This window comes from Elephas maximus, chromosome 2 (genome assembly GCF_024166365.1).
Source record: "Elephas maximus indicus isolate mEleMax1 chromosome 2, mEleMax1 primary haplotype, whole genome shotgun sequence".
Lineage (NCBI taxonomy): Eukaryota > Metazoa > Chordata > Mammalia > Proboscidea > Elephantidae > Elephas > Elephas maximus.
Genome location: NC_064820.1, coordinates 101999201 through 102020773, shown reverse-complemented (window position 1 = coordinate 102020773; position 21573 = coordinate 101999201). Strand labels below are relative to the sequence as shown.

Here is a 21573-nt window from a genome sequence, read left to right as displayed (position 1 = left end):
TCCAGCCATTGCACCTCATGTGTAGCCACCACCTGTCTGGCAGTGGAGGCTTGCGGGTTGCTATGACGCTGAACAGGTTTCAGTAGAGCTTCCAGACTTACATAGACTAAAAGAAAAGCCTGACAATCTTCTTCCAAAAATTAGCCAGTGAATACCCTCAGAATCACAGCGGTCTGATCCACAACTGTTGTGCATGGTGTCACCATGAGTTGGGGGTCCAACTCAATGGCAGCTAACAACAACAATCTCTTTTAGAAAATTCTCCAAACAAAACAAAGCGTCTTTCAAAACAGCAACATGTTATCCTTTAAAGCCACCTGGAGAAGGCTACCGTTATACTAGCAGTTAATCAGGTTCCCTCTGCCTATCTTCTCTCCCCTGTTGAATGGAGGTGGTACAAAAAGCTTTAGTGGAACCAACCAGGAATAAAGACCTCAGAGCAGGTGGTAACATCATCTGGCTATGTAAGTCCAGGCGAAACCACCCACTTCCCAGAAGACTAGGTTCTGAAGACTCTGATGATGTGATAGAGCCTGATTTAATTCAAGGAGAGTAAATGCACATGGTGAGTTAGGTAGTTCTTCTTTACACATTTTTTTTTTATTAACTTTTATTGAGCTTCAAGTGAACATTTACAAATCAAGTCAGTCTGTCACATATAAGTTTATATACACCTTACTCCGTACTCCCACTTGCTCTCCCCCTAATGAGTCAGCCCTACCAGTCTCTCCTTTCATGACAATTTTGCCAGCTTCCAACTCTCTCTATCCTCCCGTCCCCCCTCCAGACAGGAGATGCCAACACAGTCTGAAGTGTCCACCTGATACAAATAGCTCACTCTTCATCAGCATCTCTCTCCTACCCACTGTCCAGTCCCTTTCATGTCTGATGAGTTGTCTTCGGGAATGGTTCCTGTCCTGGGCCAACAGAAGGTTTGGGGACCATGACCGCCAGTATTCCTCTAGTTTCAGTCAGGCCATTAAGTATGGTCTTTTTGTGAGGATTTGGGGTCTGCTCTTTACACATATTTTTAAGAAATATTCATATTAGAGAATCTAGTTTTTTTAGTGCTAATGCTTATGAATGAGTACAGTATTTTTTCTCTGCTACTAGCCTCAAATCCTTAAACCGCAATTCATACTATCATTTAGGAAATATACGTACATACTTCTGTATACGATAAGTGCTGGGGTTACAAAGGATTGACTTAGGGACAACTCGTACTTGCCCTTTAATGTTATGTAAATTTGCCCTCACTTTGAAATGATTGAACCAACCTCTACCCGGCAATAAATTCTTCATCACAATTACTTTCATTTGCTACACAAGCAGATTTTAAATCATTGAGGAGTCTTTGAGCCTTTTCTTGCTCTAAAGCAGGATTTCAAACCAGTTTATTCAGGTTCAAACCCCTGCTGAGAATTTGCATTTCTAACAAGTTTCCAGGTGATGCTAATGATGCTGGCTAGCGACCAGTTCTGAGAACCACTAGTAGAGCAGTCATTCTCAAAATTTATCATACATAAGAATCACCTGGGGATCTTGTTAAACTACAGATTCTGATTCAGTATATCTGGGATGGAAATGCAAATTCTCAGTAGCGGTTCAAACTGGACTGAACTAGTAGAAGCCTCGCACTAAATAAAGCAGGGCTAAATAAGAACCGTGCGCACTTGTTCTGACTTACCTACAAATTTGACTCAAAGACACACTCAGAAATGGATCTCGTTTGTAACCCGGGGACTGCCAGTACTCAGAAGAAATGCCTGGTGATCTGCTTCCAAAAAAAATCATTGAAAATCCTGTGTAGCATAGGTCTACTCTGACACATATGGGATCACCATGCGTTGGAGTCGACTTGATGGCAACTGGTACTAGTTCTTCTCTATGCAATTGTATATAACACACAGTTTTTTCTTCTCTAACTTAAATGTAGAATATTGTCTATGTAAGAAACTCAATGTTTCTCAAAGAGGAGTGCTTCATTGGGCCGAATTGTCCCACATATATCAGAGTGTTTCTTACCCCTGTCCCTACCCACTAAATGCCAGTAGCTCCCTTCTCCTACCCCAGTCATTGTGACAACTAAAATATCCCCAAGTATTTCCAGGTGTGCCCCAGGGGAGACAGAGGGTAGTAGAGGTCTTGATTGTTTAAAAGTTGACCATCCTTCCTTCCTTCCCTACTTTTCTTGTGTCAAAAAAGACTTAAGGAGGGAACTGATGGGGTTAATTCACAAATGCTTTCATTTGATTCTTATCATACTCTTCAATTGTGTTTTTGGTTCATGTATTGCACTACCTTGGCAACAATGCAATGATGATGACTTTTTCAAAAAGAGAAGTCATATACTTTAGGTCCCACTCTACACTCCTTAGTGTTTGTCTTTAAAGCACGTCTTATTGGTTAATGGTAAAATAGTTTCCTTTAAGGATTCATTACCGTAACTAGTTTTTATATATTGTTAAACATCTTTTTTTAAAATGTTTAAAGTATTACTTAGCTCCTTAAAAGGCATATACTATATTATCTTCCTAATTTGAGGCCTCTCTCATATCAGGGACACTCAAAAACCAAATGCTCTCTGTTACAACAAAAAATCTAAAAAAAGGTATTTGGGGATTAAATGTTATAAGCATATATGCCCTTTTGACACGGTTCCTAGTTCCATTTTATCTGAAATAGATATTATTGAATGGTGGAGCAAAGAAGAAAACTCGGGAGGAGAAGGTTGGGTGAAAAATGGGTTAATACTGTAAAGGCCTGTGTATACATGTGTGTTAAGTTTAAAAAAAAAAATGAATTGAAATTAGGGAGGAAAAGGATTTTCTAAAAGGGCCGTGAAATAATTAATTGTTTTGTAGAAGATGGCCTTTCCATGTAGGCAGAAAATTTTTTCTTCACTTCTTTCTGAAGAGACAGTCAAATAGAGAATCTCATCTCTTAATTAGAAAGAAAAAATACTCATCAAACACATCCCATCACTGGAGAGCTAATGATCCACAGCTGTTAGTCTGAAAGGGCAGGCTTTTTTTCTTGAACAGTAGGAAGTGTTAATCATTTTGGATGAGATTTCTTTTTAAAATATACTGTAGTTCGCAAAAGAATAGGATATTCAATATTCCAACTTAAATGATTTTTTTGAAGTGTGCTCCCCCAGGGATGCTGTCATGTACCCAGAGAATGATCGTTGAATGCAGGCATCTTCCACTGCACTTCAATGAGAGCATCAATTGATGAGATGATGTAAATGGCCCAGTCCTGCCTGGGAGTCTTCAAATCCCAGGCTCAAAGAATAAAAATCAGGCATGTCTTACACCTCCTAAGAAATGGTGTTACTCTACAATCTTAATATTTTGAATTGTTCACTCTACATAATTTGCCTTGTTAAAATATGAGCGAAAAGCCTTAGCCCACCTTCACTTAGCTTCCGAGTAGACCAAATTTTTTTTGTTATTTGTTTAATCTTCATGTGAGTCAAAAAGTAGGGGTTTTGTCTGTAAAAATGTGATTGACTTATTCCATTTAGTCTTTGCCTTTACAGCCACCTTACTAACCTCTTCTAAACATTTTGGCCAGAAGAAAACCCCATTTAATAGAAACCTTATGAATAGCTAACTTTTGATTATTCAGACCATGCAAGAGAGTGAGGAAATGGAAGAATGAAATTGGCTCCACGTACCACATTTTGATCATTAGTTTTTGACCTCTTTGCGACGCCAAACCTTTACCAGAACACCTAAGAAGTGGCACTCTGTTTTTCTTTCTTTTTTTTTTTTTTTTTTGCACTAATGCAAAAGTATCCCAGAACAAGAGAAAGGAGATATGAGACACAGAAGTCTACAAACTGAATAATCAGTCCCTAAAGTAATTGATACTTTCAGAACATCAACATTCACTGTAAAATCCTTCACCTGAGAGAACCTTAAATGCAGTGGAGCGTTGTGGGAAAGGCACACTGGATTAGGAATCAGAAAACCTGGCTCTGCCACTCAGTAGAGGGTGTCCGTAGACAAGTCTCAAACTCCTAAGCCTTGGCTTCCTCATTCGTAAAATGAAGCTAATAGTCTCTGACTTGCCAGCCTGCCTCTCAGGACTTTTGTCTTGTTCAGATAGGGTCATATATGTGAAGGCACTTTGAAATCTCTTAAGCATTATAAAAGGTGTAAGAGATGTATAGATTCTCTGTTTCTTGTGATTTGATTCACCAAATTCATGTACGATTTACTGTATCTTTAGTGCGGACAAAAAGCACACTTATGTGAGAAGAAAACTTAGGTTTTTCTCTTATGAGTTTCTGAGAGATTATATAAATAAGGACATATGGCTTTGCATTTAAGTCTTTAACAGCCATTCTTTATTGTAATTTAGGAGATATGATTTATGACACCAGGATTTTTGCAACATATATCATTTTTATTTGCCTGGAAAGTAAACCAACTTTTAAAATTCACCATTTTTTAACATATGTACCTGGAGTAAAAGAAACATTGAAGAGGATTGGTAACAGGAGCAAACTGAGCTGTCATTCTTTCTGGAAGGGAATGAACATTAGGGAAAATTCTATATAATGTAATATAAGATTTTTGTTAGGACAAATTATATTATTTATCTTTCAGTAAATTACAAAATTTCCCCCCCAAACCATTCTGATATGAATAATTTAAATGTAGATTGCTTTTAAGGCTTGACTAAAATGGATTCTTAGGTATTCCATTTTGTGATGTTGATGATAATATCCTGGGCAAGATAACATTGATTTAGATAAAAGATACTTGGACTTAAAAGTGAAAAAAATTATGGACAGGAATTGACTACTAGTTCAGAATACGCCTAGCTTTTACATCTAAGTTATAAATTGTTAGCATTTAAAACGAATTGTTTTAACTCCAGAATCCACCAAATCTACAATATATGCTAATTCTATTTACTAGTAATAACAAGTTTCTGTAAAAAGCTGGATTTTTCTTGTTTTCATTATTAGTAAAACATTAAGTTCAACCCTCTGTTTAACACTTAACTTTTCTCCAACAAATCCCTCCCTCTCATGCCACACATAAATCACTCAGAGGTCCACCACCCATCTTCTGTAACTGCTCAAAGAGCAATTACTGTACTGACTTATCTTGGGAGTATTAGTTTATAATATCTCTATTTTTTTTCACAATTTTAAATGTAAAAAGTAGTAAATTGATGATATTGTAATTACATAGCACCATGTGATAAAGAGGATAAAAGAGGATACCCTGGTGGCGTAGTGGTTAAGTGCTACAGCTGCTAACCTAAAGTCGGCAGTTCAGATGCGCCAGGTGCTCCGTGGAAACTCTACGGGGCAGTTCTACCCTGTCCTGTAGGGTCGCTATGAGTCGGAATCGACTTGACAGCAACGGGTCGGGTTTATGTGATAAAGGGAGCCCTGGTGGCACAGTGGTTAAGAACTCAGCTACTAACCAAAAGGTCAGCAGTTTGAAACCACCAGCCACTTCTTGGAAACTCTATGGGGCAGTTCTACTCTGTCCTATGGGATCGCTATGAATCAGAGTCAACTCGACAGCAATGGGTTTGGTTTGAATGTGATAAAGCATTTCTACATATTTACATCAGTAGTTCCCTAAAGCCAGCTTGTGAAATATGCATGTGTTAAAGTCTCCATTTTATAGATAATAGACTAAAATAAAAGAGATTTTATTGCTCAAGGTCCTATGACGATCAAACAGCAAAAGTGGAATTAAACCATTCCTTGGGCTTCTGATTCCAACCACCCTTTACAATACTACATAGTCTCATTATCTCCTTGTCTGTGTGTGTGTGTGTGTGTATGACAGAGAGAGAGACTGTATCATTTAGCTTTTGCTGCGTAACAAAGCACACCAAAGTGGTTTAAGCTACTCCCATTAGTAGCGTAAAGCAACTACCATTTATTTAGTCATGATTCTTTGAATCAGCAATCTGGACTAGGTTCAGCTGAGCATTTCTTTTGTCCCCCCCCCCCCCCCCCCGGGCTCACTCATGTATCTTTAGCCAATTTCTGGTCAGTTAGGCAGCTCTGCTTTTTGATGTTGTCTGGCTTTCAGCTGGGGTGTTCGGTGGGGGTCTGTGCCACATGTCTCTTATCACCCAGCAGGCTAGCCTGAGTTTGTTGACATGGTGGCTTAGGCTTTCAAGAGTGCAGAGGGCAAAGCCCAGTGAGCAAGTGCTTTTTAAGTCTCTGTTTTCATTATATTTATTATTCTTCCATTTACCAGAACAAATCATATGTCCAATTCCAGAGTCAATGGGAGAGGGTATTACAAAAGGCCTGGATACAGGGAGACATGAACAAATTGGGGTCTTAACTGCATGCAATCACCATAAACTAAATTTAAAAATACTAAAAAGGGCGCTCCTTTTATCATCTCCTCCTACTATAGTCAACATGTTTTCTTTAACATAGCTCTTACACCTGAAACAATCATTAGCTATGGACTCTAGGGTGATGTAAGAAAAGTGATAAGCTGCAAGGAGGGCCAAAAGATGTATGCTCACCAATTATCTTGATGAGCTAATATATTCCTACTTGTAGTAATACCTAATGTTTATTGAGCATCATACAGGTGCCAAGCGCTAGGCTAGTTCCACTTAAAATCTGCAAAGTAAATGGTATGAGTTCTACTTTTCAGGTGATAAAAGTGAGAAATCTAGTAACTTGCCCAAGATTGTACAGTTAATGACTAGAGATCTGGGATTCAGACATGGGTCTGGTTAAAAAATACATACTCCTTGCCCTGCACCATCCTGCAGTAGCTCCTTGAGTAATGCTGTGATCATGGTTGACAAGTCCAAGGCCAGTTGACACAGAGTTTCCAACCTCCAGGATAATGCATAAAATCTCAGTATGCCTTTTGTAATGAGAGAGATTGCATGTACTTAGAGTCATTTGACTCATGTCCTGTGAAGATTTTCTGCTGTCAATCTAGTGATTTAAAAAAGAAAACCACCAAATTCTTTAAATAGTTTTAGTCTCTAAAGAGTATGGATAACTAAAATCCAGAAGACCAAACCTGTTGCTGTTGAGTTGATTCCAACTCATAGCAACCCTATAGGACTGAGTAGAACTGCCCTATAGGTTTTTCCAAGGAGCACCTGGTGGATTTGAACTTCAGACCTCTTGATTAGCAGCCATAGTTCTTAACCACTATGCCACGAGGTCTTCCACGGGTAACTAAAGTAGGGCTAAATGTTTTGTTTGGAATGGGGGCATGGAATTATAAAATAAAAATGTAGACAGCTCATGTTTCCTTATTAAAGGTGTGTATGTGTAAAAAAAAAGTTTTTTTTTTATGTGTACGTGTGTGAGAGAGAGATTGACACACGTGTGACCGAGAGAAGAAAAATGAGGCAAAAATGCCATTGTGATGAAATTGAAGGAAATTAAACATTTTTTGTAAATTTATAGGGTCTTTATCCACTAACGTAACATTGAGAAATGCTGGAGTCTTTGGATCCTTCTCTTTCCACGTTCCACACAGGCAGAAAGGAGTTTTAGAAATATGTATCAGAACAAATGCTAGGCATGTTCTGTTTCATATTTTTATGTTGTCAGTGTGTCAAGCTTAGTTTTTGTTTGTTTGTTTTTGATCCCTTAGTTTGTTTCCATTCCATTTTAGCTCATTCAGTTATTTCTATACTTTCCCCAAACCTACAAAAAATGTAAGCAGTACCAAGGACAGGTCTTGACCTCACAGGAATTTCTTCAAGCTGCCTGCTCCCTTCTCCTGATACCCTAGTGGGACACTATAGACCCAGTCTTGAATGTTGTAATGATTTTTTCTATGAAAGAGGAGAGAATAAATTTTAGCACAGGTGGCCCCAGGGAGAATGAGCTACAACCCTCTTTTTTCCTATGAGAGCTCTCTTCTAGTAGAGAACCTTGACCAGCTAACAAAAATTAAAATAATTGCTAATAGCATAGGGAATAATTGTTTTTATCTCAGTAATTCTTAGCAATGTGAGACCAGAGATTATGTTGTTGTTGTTAGGTGTCATCGAGTCAGTTCTGACTCACAGTGACCCTATGTACAACAGAAGTAAACACGGCCAGGTCCTGCACCATCCGTTGTTACACTCGAGCCCCTTGTTGCAGCCACTGTGCCAGTTCACCTCATTGAGGGTCTTTCTCTTTTTTGCTGACCTTCTACTTTACCAAGCATGATGTCCTTCTCTAGAGATGGGTCCCTCCAGATAACACATCCAAAGTATGTGAGATGAAGTTTTGCCATCCTCATTTCTAAGGAGCATCCTGGCTGTACTTCAGATTTGTTCTTCTGGAAGTCCATGGTATACTCAGTATTCTTTGCCAACACCGTAATTCAAATGCATCACTGTATCCATTCTTCTTCATTCTTCCTTATTCGTTTTCCAGCTTTCACATGCATATGAAGCAAGTGAAAATACCACAGCTTGGGTCAGGTGCACCTTAGTCCTTAAGATGGCATCTTTGCTTTTTAATACCCTCAAGAGGTCTTTTGCAGCAGATTTGCCCAGTGTGATACGTTCTTTGGTTTCTTGACTCCTACTGCCATGGGTGTTGATTGTGAGTCCAAGTAAAATGACATCCTTGATGACTTCAGTCGTTTCTCTGTTTATCATGATGTTGCTTATTGGTTCCATTATGAGGATTTTTGTTTTATATTGAGGTGTAATCCATGCTCAAGGCTGTAGTCTTTGATCTTTATCAGTAAGTGCTTCAAGTCCTCTTCACTTTCAGCAAGCAAGATTGTGTCATCTGCATATCACAGATTGCTAATGAATCTGCCTCCAATCTTGATGCCTTTCTTCCTCATTTGTCTTCATATAGTGCAACTTCTCAGAATATATGCTTAGCATACAGATTGAATAAGTATGGTGAAAGGATACAACCATGATGCACACTTTTTCTTTATTGTTCTGTTTGAACAACTGTCTATTGGTCTATGTACAGGTTTAGCATGAGCACAATTAAGTATTCTGAAATTCCTATTCATCGCAATGTTACCCACAATTTGTTATGGTCCACACAGTTGAATGCCTTTCCATAGTCAATGAAACACAAGTAAACATCTTTCTGGTATTCTCTGCTTTCAGCCAGAATCCATTTGACATCAGTGGTGATATCCCTTGTTCCATGTCCTCTTCTGAATCCACCTTGAATTTCTGGCAGTTCTCTGTTGATGTACTGCTGTAGCTGCATTTGAATGATCTTCAGCAAAATTGTACTTATGTATGGTATTAATAATATTGTTCAATAATTTCTACATTCAATTTGATCACCTTTCTTTGGAAGGGCACAAATATAGATCTCTTCCAAGCAGTTTGCCAGATAGCTGGCTTCCAGATTTATTGGCATAGATGAGTGAGTGCTTCCAGTGCTTCATCCATTTGTTGAAACATCTCAATTGGTATTCCGTCAATTCCTGGAACCTTGTTTTTCCCCAATGCCTTTGGTGAAGCTTGAACTTCACTCCTTCGATACCATCGATTCTTGATCATATGCTACCTCCTAAAATGGTTGAACGTTGACCAATTCTTTTTGGTACAGCGAGTCTGTGTATTCCTTCCATCTTCGTTTGATGTTTCCTGCGTAGTTCAGTATTTTGCCCATAGAATCCTTCAGTATTGCAACTCAAGGCTTGAATCTTTTCTTCAGTTCTTTCAGCTTTAGAAATGCTGAGCATCTTCTTCTGTTTTGGTTTTCTATCTCCAGGTCTTTGAACATGTCATTATAATACTTTATCTTTTTGAGCCTTCCTTTGAAATAATCTATTCAGCTCTTTTGCTTTATCATTTCTCCTGTTTGCTTTAGGTACTCAATGTTCAAGAGCAAGTTTCAGAGTCTCTTCTGACATCCATTTTGTTTTTTTCTTTCTTTCCTGTCCTTTTAATGACCTTTTGCTTTCTTCATATATGACATCCTTGATGTCATTTCACAACTCATCTGGTCTTTGGTCATTAGTGTTCAATGCATCAAATCTATTCTTGAGATGGTTGGTCTCTAAATTCAAGTGGGATGTACTCAAGGTTGTACTTTGGCTCTTGTGTACTTGTTTTAATTTTCTTTAGCTTTAACTTTAAGTTGCATATGAGCAATTGATGTTCTGTTCCACAACACACAAGCCACTACAGTACAACAGATGAGTGGTGGCCAAACACTATGTATTATCCTAATTTTGAGCACTTAGTATTACAGAGCACATAGTAAGTATTCAACAAATACATTTTTATTACTAACCTGTGTTCATGATCTTTTTTATAACCTTTTGAAATTTTCTGTTTGGTATCAAGAGAGAAAAAAATGAATGCTTCTTTTGTATTTAGAGTTATCCAAGCTCTCTAATTTTGGGGGGAAAAAAAAGATATTTTCAACAGTAGGTGCTCTTTACTTACCCAAGTATTAGATCTTTAAGAATACACAATAGGGAAGCAGACTATTATTCCACCGCCAGGATCCCTAAAACTAATGTAATTTCTTCATTTGTCTCTCTCTTCTTGTCTTTTCTCATTCTGTATCCTGATGCCCACGTGGTTACCCACTGCCGTCGAGTCGATTGTGGTTAGGACATATAAATACCATAGGTATTTGAGTAATGTGTCAGTTCTCAGTGCAATATTTTAAGAAAGCTATTGATATATTGGAGCCTAGGTGGCACAGTGGTTAAGTGCTTGACTGCTATCCAAAACACTGGTGGTTTGAACTGCTTCTGTAAAGATTACAGCCTTGGAAACCTGAGGGGACAGTTCTACCCTGTTCTATAGGGTTGCTATGAGTCAGAATTGACTCAATGGCAATGGTTTTTGTTTTTTGGTTTATTGATATGTTAGGTCCCTGGGTGACAAAAATGGTTAAGTACTTTGTCGCTAATGAAAAGGTTGGTGGTTTGAGTTTATCCAGAGATGCCTCAGAAGAAAGGCCTGGTGGTCTATTTCCAAAAAATTAGCCACTGAAAACCCTGTGGAGCAGAGTTCTACACTGACTCATGTGTGGTTGCTATGAGTCAGAGTCAACTTTATGGCAAGTGGTTTGGGTTTTTTTGGTTTATTGATATATTAATTTAGATGTGGTAAGAGAAAGATGTCCAGAATGGGGAAGTGCTCAGAAACCATAACTGTAATTGATGCTTAAAGGAACTGGTGATATTGAACCTGCAGAAGGAAAAAGCATGATAGAAGTCTTGATTACCTGCAGGATTAACAACTAGAAAGTTTAGTCTATGTAACACCTATATAAGGCCTAAAACTCACACCAATAAGTGGATATTACAAGAAAGTTTATTATGGGTAACATGAGGAATCTAACAGACACCAATGAGTGAACATGGGGGAATGTCTGCTCAATAAGTTAAAAATGATTACAATTGGTGGTACTTAGCAATGGAATGGAGTCTCTGGGTGGTGTAAATAGTTAACGTGCTCAGCTGCTAACCAAAAGGTTAGAAGTTCAAGTCCACCCAAATGTGCCTTGGAAGAAAGGCCTGGCAATTTACTTCTTAAATACCAGTGCTCAAAAACTCCATGGAGCACAGTTCTACTCTGACACACATGGAGTTGCAATGAATTGGAATCAACTCAATGACAAATGGTTAGTTGGTTATTAGTAGAATAATCTGAGTCCCATCCATGAGGTCTGAACATGCTGAGTCAAGTGAATGCCCTTGGAAAGGGCAAATATATAGGAAAGTCAAAGTGGAAAGACTGCAGACAGAACATAATACCCAAGGCAGTGCATGACTGCAAAGCGAAGATGGAAAGAGAATCTTGTCTAGAAGAAGTACTAAGGTAGGCTTATACGCCACAAGAAGAAATGTGTTAGTGGCATCCCAGGTTGTAATTCTGGATGCATTTTCCTGAAGTTACTTAGTTTAATATGGTAGCTCTATAGTTGTTGTTGTTAGGTGCCATCGAGTCAGTTCCGACTCATAGCGACCCTGTGCACAACAGAACGAAACATTGCCCGGTCCTGAGCCATCCTTAAAAAAGTTGTTATGCTTGAGCTCATTGTTGCAGCCACTGTGTCAGTCCACCTCGTTGAGGGTCTTCCCCTTTTCCGCTGACCCTGTACTCTGCCAAGCATGATGGCCTTCTCCAGGGACTGATCCCTCCTGACAACATGTCCAAAGTATGTTAAGATGCAGTCTCACCATCCTTGCCTCTAAGGAGCATTCTGGCTGTACTTCTTCTAAGACGAATTTGTTCATTCTTTTGGCAGTCCATGGTATATTCAATATTCCTCACCAACACCACAATTCAAAGGTGTCCATTCTTCTGTCTTCCTCATTTATTGTCCAGCTTTCACATGCACATTATGTGATTGAAAATACCTTGGCTTGGGTCAGGCGCACCTTAGTATTCAGCTCTATGGTACTTTTAATAATGTAAGTAATTTGACTTCTGCTAAATGACTTGGGAACCCAGGGTCCATTTATTTATTCATTCAACAAATACATACTTATTGAGCACCTACTATGTCCATCCCAAACACTGTTCTATGCTCTGGAGATAGAAAAAGTGAACAAAAAGGAACCCCCCCGCCCCGACCCTTAAGGAGCTTATATTCTAGTGACACCTAAATGTTAGAAATAATGTATAAAGACTTAATATGGACTGTAGGCAGAAATATTTTTTTCTTTTATATTTGTTGTCATCTGTCAAATATACTATATTTCACTTCCTGAATAAAGAAATGTCTTTATAAAATACATTTCAATATAATAATCATAGTAGTTGATTATAATTTTAATTATTTTTATATATCTTACATGAATTCAAAATTTAAATGGAATTACTTTATTTTTATGGAAATCGCCCTACTTTTCTAGTGAAAGAAAAATATGGTTCATGTTTAGTGCATTAAATGCTTGGATTTTCCTTATTCAGGACCTTGAATCTATAGTTAACTGTGTAATTCTGTCCAAATATCATTTCTTAGGTTACTAAATCATTACTTTTGCTTTTTTTGTGTCTATCTAGATTGGAATATCAAAGAATTGAGTGAAATATACAATTTTCAAAATTAAATTTCACATAAAAAAATATAGGATGGTACGGTAATGTCATAAAGTCATTTAAAATTTCAAGAACGAGATGTTAGAGGTGATCAGATCCATAGATCCTCTGTTTAGGATAAAAGCACTTAGGCAAAGTGACTGTCTGAGGCCAGAAACCTGTGTCTTCTGGCCCTCAGGTCAGGGGTCTCTCTGGCACTCCACACAGTTTAATTTTCCCTGCCATTTGAATAGGGTGTAGGCTTGACTGAGATTTTTTAAGAAGGCTGCAAACAGCCAACGTTGCTAAGCCCCACGGGGGTGTCCTTAGGACACTGTCCCTAACCCTCCTGAACTATCAAACCCAAGATATTTGTATTACTCCAACCCCATACCCATTGCTGTTGAGTCGATTCCAACTCATAGCAACACTATAAAAAAAGGGACAGGGTATTCCACTATGCCACCAGGGTTTCCTTATTCCAAACAGCTGGCTCAAATTCCCAGTTACAGTATGGTTTAGCTAAATCTTAGCAGGCAGATAACTTTCTAGCTTTCAATATTAGAATATGTGTTACCTGAGGATGTTACTAATTAGCTAACGTGTAAATAACTTGTAGTTTTATAAGGTATTGATAGTGTTTACACAATAGTGTATGTGTGTGTATGTGTGTGTGTGTTCGAGCACCTACTGAGTGCCAAGCAGCATGCTAAATCCTTTACGTTTCACCTTTTTAATTCTCATCACCTGTGAGATGGATATACTTTATTATTCTCATTTTACACATAAAGAAACTAAGCCAAGTAGTTAGCAACAAGTCAGGTTTGGAATCTGGCTCTTAACTATGATTTGATGTAGCTTTAACTTTAATTTGACAGCAGGAGCTACAGACCCAGAGAACGTAAATGGTTTGTCCAGGGTCAAAAGTGTCTGGTGGGGTGTAGGAAGGGAGTCACACTTTATATCCAATGTTGTGATGGTTTACAATGGAGATGACTCTTAGAATGGCTCCATCTACCAGCCTAGGTGAGTTCTTAATCTAACATTTGTCCTACAATAAAAAATAGTTTATGTATCTAGAAAAGGAGGTAGTTTTTTTTAATAAAGAATAGAAATAGACATTTTTTAATTTCCCTTGACAAAGTTAGTCTTTGTTTTTATAGCTGATTGATTTCTGTGGCAACGCTGAATGTTAAAACAACCTCTTTTTTTCCGGGTGTTGGCGACAGTGCTTTTTACTCATAATGTGAAATCTCCGGGCTCTCTGGTGTAGATTTGGTATTTTCATCTTACTGTTATGCTTATTGGAAACCCTGGTGATGTAGTGGTTAAGAGCTACAGCTGCTAACTAAAAGGTCGGCAGTTCAAATCCACCAGGTGCCCCTTGGAAACCCTATGGGGCAGTTCTACCCTGTCCTATATGATCCTGAGTTGGAATCTACTGGATGGCAACGGGTTTGGTTTTTTGGTTTTGTTATGCTTATTATATTGTGTTATCCAAGTGAAATTTAAAGAAAACACACACACAAAAAAAAACAGTCCCTGGTATTAAATAGTGGTTCATTCTTTGTCATTAAGGCAGATAGATGGCTATTTCCGGCAGTGCAGGTAAGCTCATTTTGCTTTTTTTTTTTTTTAAATCTGGCCTAACAATAATTTCACTGGAGAAGAAAAATTAAAATTGCCTCTTTAAAAATGTAAAGTTGTCAGTTTTTCCTTGACAGAAATTAAACAAAGTAAATATCTTAACAGTGACTCTCCAGGTGCCAGTTGTGCTTTCAGAAAAATGCCTAACAAGTTCTCAAGGCTTTGTTTTCAAGATAAATCCTCCTATTCTGAACCATTTAGTTTTGTGTTTTTTGAAGTGGAGTATGGATAAGAGAGTCCATTTAATGAAATTCAGAGTCGACTCATCTTTTTTTCTTTCTTCTTTCTTCTCCAGCTCTTTCTCTTTGTTGTCTGGAACTTTGAGCTCTACATGATACCACTGGTTTTATTGTTACTGTTGACATGGAACTACTTCTTGATAATATCAGGGAAAGATAACAGGCAACGTGATACAGTAAGTCTCTACTTTCTGACTCGTATGTGTATTTGTTCTTATTCCTAGTCCTTCTGACAAGATCAACGTTGAATTTGGTTTTACAAACCAGAAATTCTGTCTCTAAATACTCAAGTTTAGAGGAAAATTTTATCTATTCAAAACCAACACGTAGGCCCTAACACAATAGAAACTATTCACCTGTTTTTTAACCTTACTCATCTTGTTTGGAACTGAAGTAGGAAGCACACCAAGGAATACACTATGATATTTAATCATAAATGGGTAATATTTCAAATGGTTGTTCTTTAAATTCTTATTTGTTTTTATGTCTTAAAGAACTTTGAATTAAGGCATAATGTCACAAAATAATGATCAGATCAAACAAATGTATTTTGTTTTTACCTAAGACATTCATTTACTTATTTCCTGAAAAAAAAAAAAACCACTGCCATCCATTTCAACTCATAGCAACCCTATAGGACAGAGGAGAACTGCCCCATAGAGTTTCCAAGGAGCAACTGGTGGATTCAAACTGCCGACCTTTTGATTAGCAGCCAAATGCCTAAACACTGCACCACCAGGGCCCCTATTTACTAAAACGTATATAATTTAAGACATTTCTCTGTGTTCTTTCGGTGGAAGGCGGAGGACCCATTGGTGGTTACTGGTCTGGCAAAGTGCATAAAGCACCTTAATTCAATGAACATTCACAGCAAATATCCTTCTCTGTATCAAGGGTGTATTATGATACCAGCTCAAGGGGGAAGAGCTTTTATTTAACCCAGGGGAATTTATACAAAACTCACCTCCCTTCTTTGACATTTTTGGAAGTTTTTTCGGCACGTGTGAGACAACTTTTCCTCTCTGCATAGGAGTTTTAGACTGAGAAGAACAGAAGCTAGCCACACTATAATCACATTTGTTGTTCTCTTGCCATCCTTTGTTCCTGTTGGGTTGTTTCTATTGGATTTGCCTGAGTCAGCACACCCCTAGCAAACACAACTTTTTCAAGTGCTTTCTCATATGTGTAAAAATTGGGGTGGTGGGAGAGGCTTCTCCAAGTGAAACATTTGGAAACTTGGTAACCTGATAGACAGCTGTTGAAAATAATTTAAAGATTTGTCAAACACGAGAATCTACTTTGTACTTATATGTCCTCACCGAATTACATAGAGTTTTTTTTTGTTTTTAATTCACAATTAACAGTCTCCATCTGATTACTAATCAGGATTTTTTGCCACTTATTTATGCCCATAAAATGATGCAAGAAACAGAGTTATTTGATCATGATAATTAGCATCATAAGGGTTCTACAGATATACCTGTGACATAAAAAAAAAAAAACTTCTTTGTTAAATGGAACACAGCAAAATATGCTTCTTCAAAATGACTTTATCATCAAAATAAAGGAAAAAAATCTGATGCCTAACCACCAAGTACCTGGCAAAGTTGCCATCAACGCACCAAGTTGATTTCTCTATTTTTTTTGTATTATTTCTCATTCCCTTCCTAGGCTTTAAATATGAGGTAAGGGAATGTTTGTTCATCTTTGTATTTCGCACATTGCAAAGCATGTGATTTAAAAATTAGAGGTGTTCAAAACATTTTTTTTGTAAAGTATATCAAACCAAACATGAGATTGCTAATAGAGGTTTTAATGCTTAGGCAGCGTCAATAAACAAAATGTTATTATTTTTGTTGGGAAGAATTTTATGGATATGTATTTAAATTGCACACTGAGAGACAAGCCCCAAATGCTATAAGCATTGGTGTCATGGGGACAAATAGGTACTTTTGTCAATTAATCCAGGACATTTTCTTTAAGAAAATGGGACTCTCTCAGACAATTGCTTTCTGGTCCTTTTTTTTTTTTTTTTCAGGGAGATTATCAAGAGAGAAGAATATCTACTTTTCATTCAGTTGCCTTGAGACAAATTTAAAAATAAGATTATTTGCAAATAAGAAAAAAATGGTAATTTAGTTTCAGCTTTCTAGTCCTATGAGGAAGCTTATCTTCAATATTGAGTCACTGGTCTGACTATTCTTAGTGAAAAATTCTATAACTGTACGTTTGCTTGTCATATTCTCCAGCATGTATCTGGTACCTGCCTTGGTTGAAAGGGTCCACTTTCAGAGAGGAAATAAAAAATATATAACAGACTCCCTTGTGCTTAAGATTATCTAAGACTTTTTATATTGAAAGGTGACATATAAATTTTGCTACTGCCTCCCCCTTTTTTCCAAAATAGTATTTACCAAATCTTTTCCTTTTAGGCACATCTGCTCTGATTGATTCCTCTTTGTAGCCATGGACGACATTTTGTTTCCCAGCACAGCCCACTGGGAGGCATTCTACGGTTTAACTCTCATGGAATGCCGACCACACTCCATAACGCCCAGTAATTGCCTTGTATTTGCTCAAAACACACATATCCATTTCTGTTCTTTCCAGGCACCAGAGCAGCAATCACAACGTTTCATTCAGCTTGTTATTCACAGGCTCAGTTGAGACCTTACGTAACTCTTAAATCCAATTTGTCTAATTATGTGTTTTCTGGCATACCCAGCTGTGCGTTTGAACTGGTTGCTCCTTTTGAAAAGAAACCTGGATTATACTTTTCTGGCTAGAGATTTCCTATCTATACATATGTCATATAAGGGAATGTGTTTATAGGGATTGCCATGCTGTGACTAAGTGACTCTTCTGCATCACCCTGGAAGAGTGAATGGTATTTTGACCGAAGTCCTTATTGGTACCTCCAAAGATTGCAGAATCTTTCAGTATGTGTGAACATTTTAGGAAATCTCTGGGGTATATTAATCACGCTATTATCTGATTCCAAATTAAAAAAAAAAAAAAAACTTCCTATTTTATGAGAAGAGAATTTTCTGCCAAAAAATGTCATCTATACATTCAGCTTAGAAAATTCAGTTAGTATTAAAACAATTAAAAAAAAAAAATTAGAATGACCAGCTTTCTATAGCAAAGAAAAAGAGTAGGACAGTATTTTCATGACATAGAAGTTGAAAGACAATGGAAAATAAGCATTGTAAAAGGTGAAAAGTACATACATGAGCAAAAATTTTGACTGCAGCATATTTGTTGATAGTTGAGCTTAATACTAAAATAAGAAAGGATTTCATGTGTGTTTATTGTTTATTAAGGAGAACATTTACTTCCTTGGAGATTTTTAAAATCACTGGAGCTGAAACCTTCTACCTTTTCCCCACTGTGGTGCCTGTTCTAGTTTAATGAAAAAATGAGACGTAATCCTTGCCGAATAAGTTTTGCTGCAGTTAATGAGCTGAGCCAGTAAGGACAGGATGAGTACAACAGCTATTCGTGAGGCTAATGCTGTAGATGCAGAGGGTGCGCACAGGAACTGTGGCCAGAACGGGGCTTCACCTCTGCCGTTTCCTAGTCTGACTTGTTAAAAACCAGCAATGAGAGGTCTGAATCTACCCACACTCTACCTACACCATGATGTTAAAATTTCTAGCGTAAGAATTGTTAGGCTTTTCCAGAGAAAACTGTTTAATACATGCCTCATTCAGAAATGTCCCAAGCATGAAGAGGATATAAAGATAGGAACGTCATACTTCTCTTGGTTTGAGCTGTCACTCCAAAACCTGGGGAAAATTCTTCCCTGGACTGCCTATTAGGCTTGTGCCAACTATCCAAATTATAGTTACTGTGGACAGAAGTTTTGCAAGTTGGAAAGTTGATGCCAGGAAGTGGTCTTTATTTGGGGTTTAAAAACTACTGAACCCTCATTATACCCTGAGCACTGTGTTAAGCACTTTATAGTCATTATTGCGTTTAGTCCTCTCCCAGGAGAGAAGCTGATTGTGTCATCCCAGCCAATGGGCTAGGTCCTAATAGTCAGGTGAGCCCCATGGTCTATTTATCTGTGGCCAGCATGGGAACATGCTCATGGGGTGTACACATGATTGTAAGAGCCCTGTCTTGTGACAGGGCAATCAAGTCTTAGAGAATAAAGAAAATGGAGTGGCCAAGCAAACCAAGGGTCTATTGCACACCTATGAGATAGATATCATTATTTCTACTTTACATACGGGGAAACAGGGCTAGAGATGTTAAATAACTTACCCAACAGCACACACTAGAAAGCAGTAACTCAGCCAAAAAACCCACTGCTATTGAGTCAATTCCGACTCATAGTGACCCTATAGAAAAGAGCAGTACTGCCCCTTAGGGTTTCCAAGGAGTGGCTGGTGGATTCAAACTACTGACCTTTTGGTTATCAGCCGTAGCTTTTAACCATTGCATTACCAGGGCTCCAAAGTAGGTATTTACATACAGGTCACTATGTCTAAAGTTTGTATTCCTAACCCTCTACAGGCTATATTTTGGTACATCACAGTTCTCCCTGGACACTAGAGACATAGCTCGCCCTACCTTTAGAGCAAGTTTCTTCCTTCAGTTATAGAAGAATCAGTTGCACTAACTCTGCCATCAAGCAGACAGTTTGATAGACAACACTCATCCTCCCTATACTGCCATTATCTCTCATTCAGGGAAGTGGAGTGAGTACGTATGAAGCAGTTTCTAGGTATCAGGTCCTGCTAAACCTTTAGAGATATCACCTCCTTTTATTCTTTACAGTAATTCTATCAAGCAAATCATCCTAAGTGGTTTTATCCTTGAATTCAAAATCAAAGAGTATAAATAATAAACCTAAGACCTTTTATAGAGTAAGTGGCATGTGAATCCAGTTCTGCCATCTTCTGAAGTCCAGGCTATTTTCATAGCACTTGCTTCCCCATGAGCATCACATTTGGGCATGCCTCTCCCAAGGGACCACTTTCTAGATGTCCAGGTCCTTACATGGCACCCCAGGAGTCCCCAAGTTCCTTCCTATGAGGCACCCAGTGTTCTATCCCAGTTTTCCCATTAATTTCAAAAGCACTGATGACCTGGAGGACTCCTTCTGTTCACCCAGGTCAGCATGGGAGGAGAAAATCAAAGCTGAGACTCCTTCATATTAGTGAAGAAAGTCTTTGACTTTCTCTGACATATGAAAATTCTAAAAGCAATGTTTTTTAATTACACTTTAAAAGAACATTCGTTCTTACTGTCATGATATTCCTCCCACACAACAATCTCAGTTGCCTAATCAATGGAGGCATTAAAAGACTGAAGAATGATGTAGATCAATGAAATCATTCTGACTCACGATCTGACTATGACACAAATTGAGCCAAAGTCTGCCTTGCTAAAATACCTTAGTAAATATGGAAATGTTTTCTTGGCTCCCACAAATGGCAAACCATTTGGTTCTTCTTTTCACCTTTAGAATAGTGCTAAATGTTGTTCTTTTCCTGTTGATCTGTCTCTATTAGTCCTAGAGCACTTATCTCTAGAAATAAAGCTTTCAGAAGACTTCTAAGCTTCCTATCATAAATGCTATTAATTGAACAATTTAGGAAGGTCATTGTAAGTCACCAAAAACAAAAAACAACAAAAAAAAAACAATCTGCTTATTTGACCTGAGTTTCTGTAAATCAAATGCATTTATTATTTTTTCAGCCAGTGCTTTTAGTTCTAAAGAAGTCGATGGTGGAATATTTGAATAAATGGAATACCGAATAAGTGAAGTATTCCTAATAGGATCTAAAGAGGCTGGCCAAAGCCAAGCTAAGAGTGGAGAGTACTCCATATGCAAAACACTTTAGAGGTGCAATTAGACCCTCTCTACTTCAGTAAAGGAAACCCTGGTGACGTCGTGGTTAAGAGCTATGGCTGCTAACCAAAAGGTCGGCAGTTCAAATCCACCAGGTGCTCCTTGGAATCATATGGGGCAGTAGGGTTGCTATGAGTCGGAATTGACTCAATGGCAACGGGTTTGTTTTTTTACTTCAATAAGGGTTTTATCATTCACTGAAAGTAGCATAGACCACAAGCCTCCTGCGTTTGCATCTCAGTACCAAAAAAGACCACATATTTGCTCTTAACAGAAGCAGCACTGAGTCATGCAGCCTGTAAACACATCTAAAAATGGACGATCACTTTTTTCTTCTTCGTGCTTATTTCAACAGAAATTTTCTCAATTTTTTCAGAAGGTCACTAACTTGCAAAAATCTAAGGCAGACCATGAAAAGAACCAGACCTTTAGTTTTCCAACACAATCAGTAGCATAAAGAAATAAAAACCAATGTCCAGTCATCTGTCAGTAGTAAAGTTCATCTCCTGTAACCTATTTCAAAGCTCCCACCAACTGCTTAGCTTTGTGAAATAATCACTAGCTGACCAGACTGATGTCCCTACACATTGATAAGCATTATCTCATCAGGCTCTGGATATGAACCAATAAGATTTCCACATTTTCTCCATTCTTTTCAAGTCCCCACCCTGCTATCATCCCTTCCTGTTCAGCACATGAGTACCCTCAGTACATCTACTTTGCCAGTTTCAGTCACATTTCAGCCTCTGAGGTTCTGTGAATTCTTTCCAACTTAGGGTTGCCAGATATATAGAAATAGAGATGCCCAGTCAAACTGGAATTTCAAAT

General features: G+C 38.0%; 1 protein-coding gene across 9 annotated transcripts in view; it reads left to right on the top strand.

Annotated features, from left to right (window-relative positions):
* The window catches only part of MCTP1 (multiple C2 and transmembrane domain containing 1), a 610169-nt gene that overhangs the window by 499027 nt on the left and 89569 nt on the right, over window positions 1–21573 (top strand). For all 9 annotated transcript variants that reach the window (XM_049868369.1, XM_049868360.1, XM_049868332.1 and 6 more), the window contains one exon: window positions 14939–15058. In XM_049868369.1, the coding sequence (XP_049724326.1) occupies window positions 14939–15058 (120 nt within the window). The remainder of the gene's footprint in view (window positions 1–14938; window positions 15059–21573) is intronic.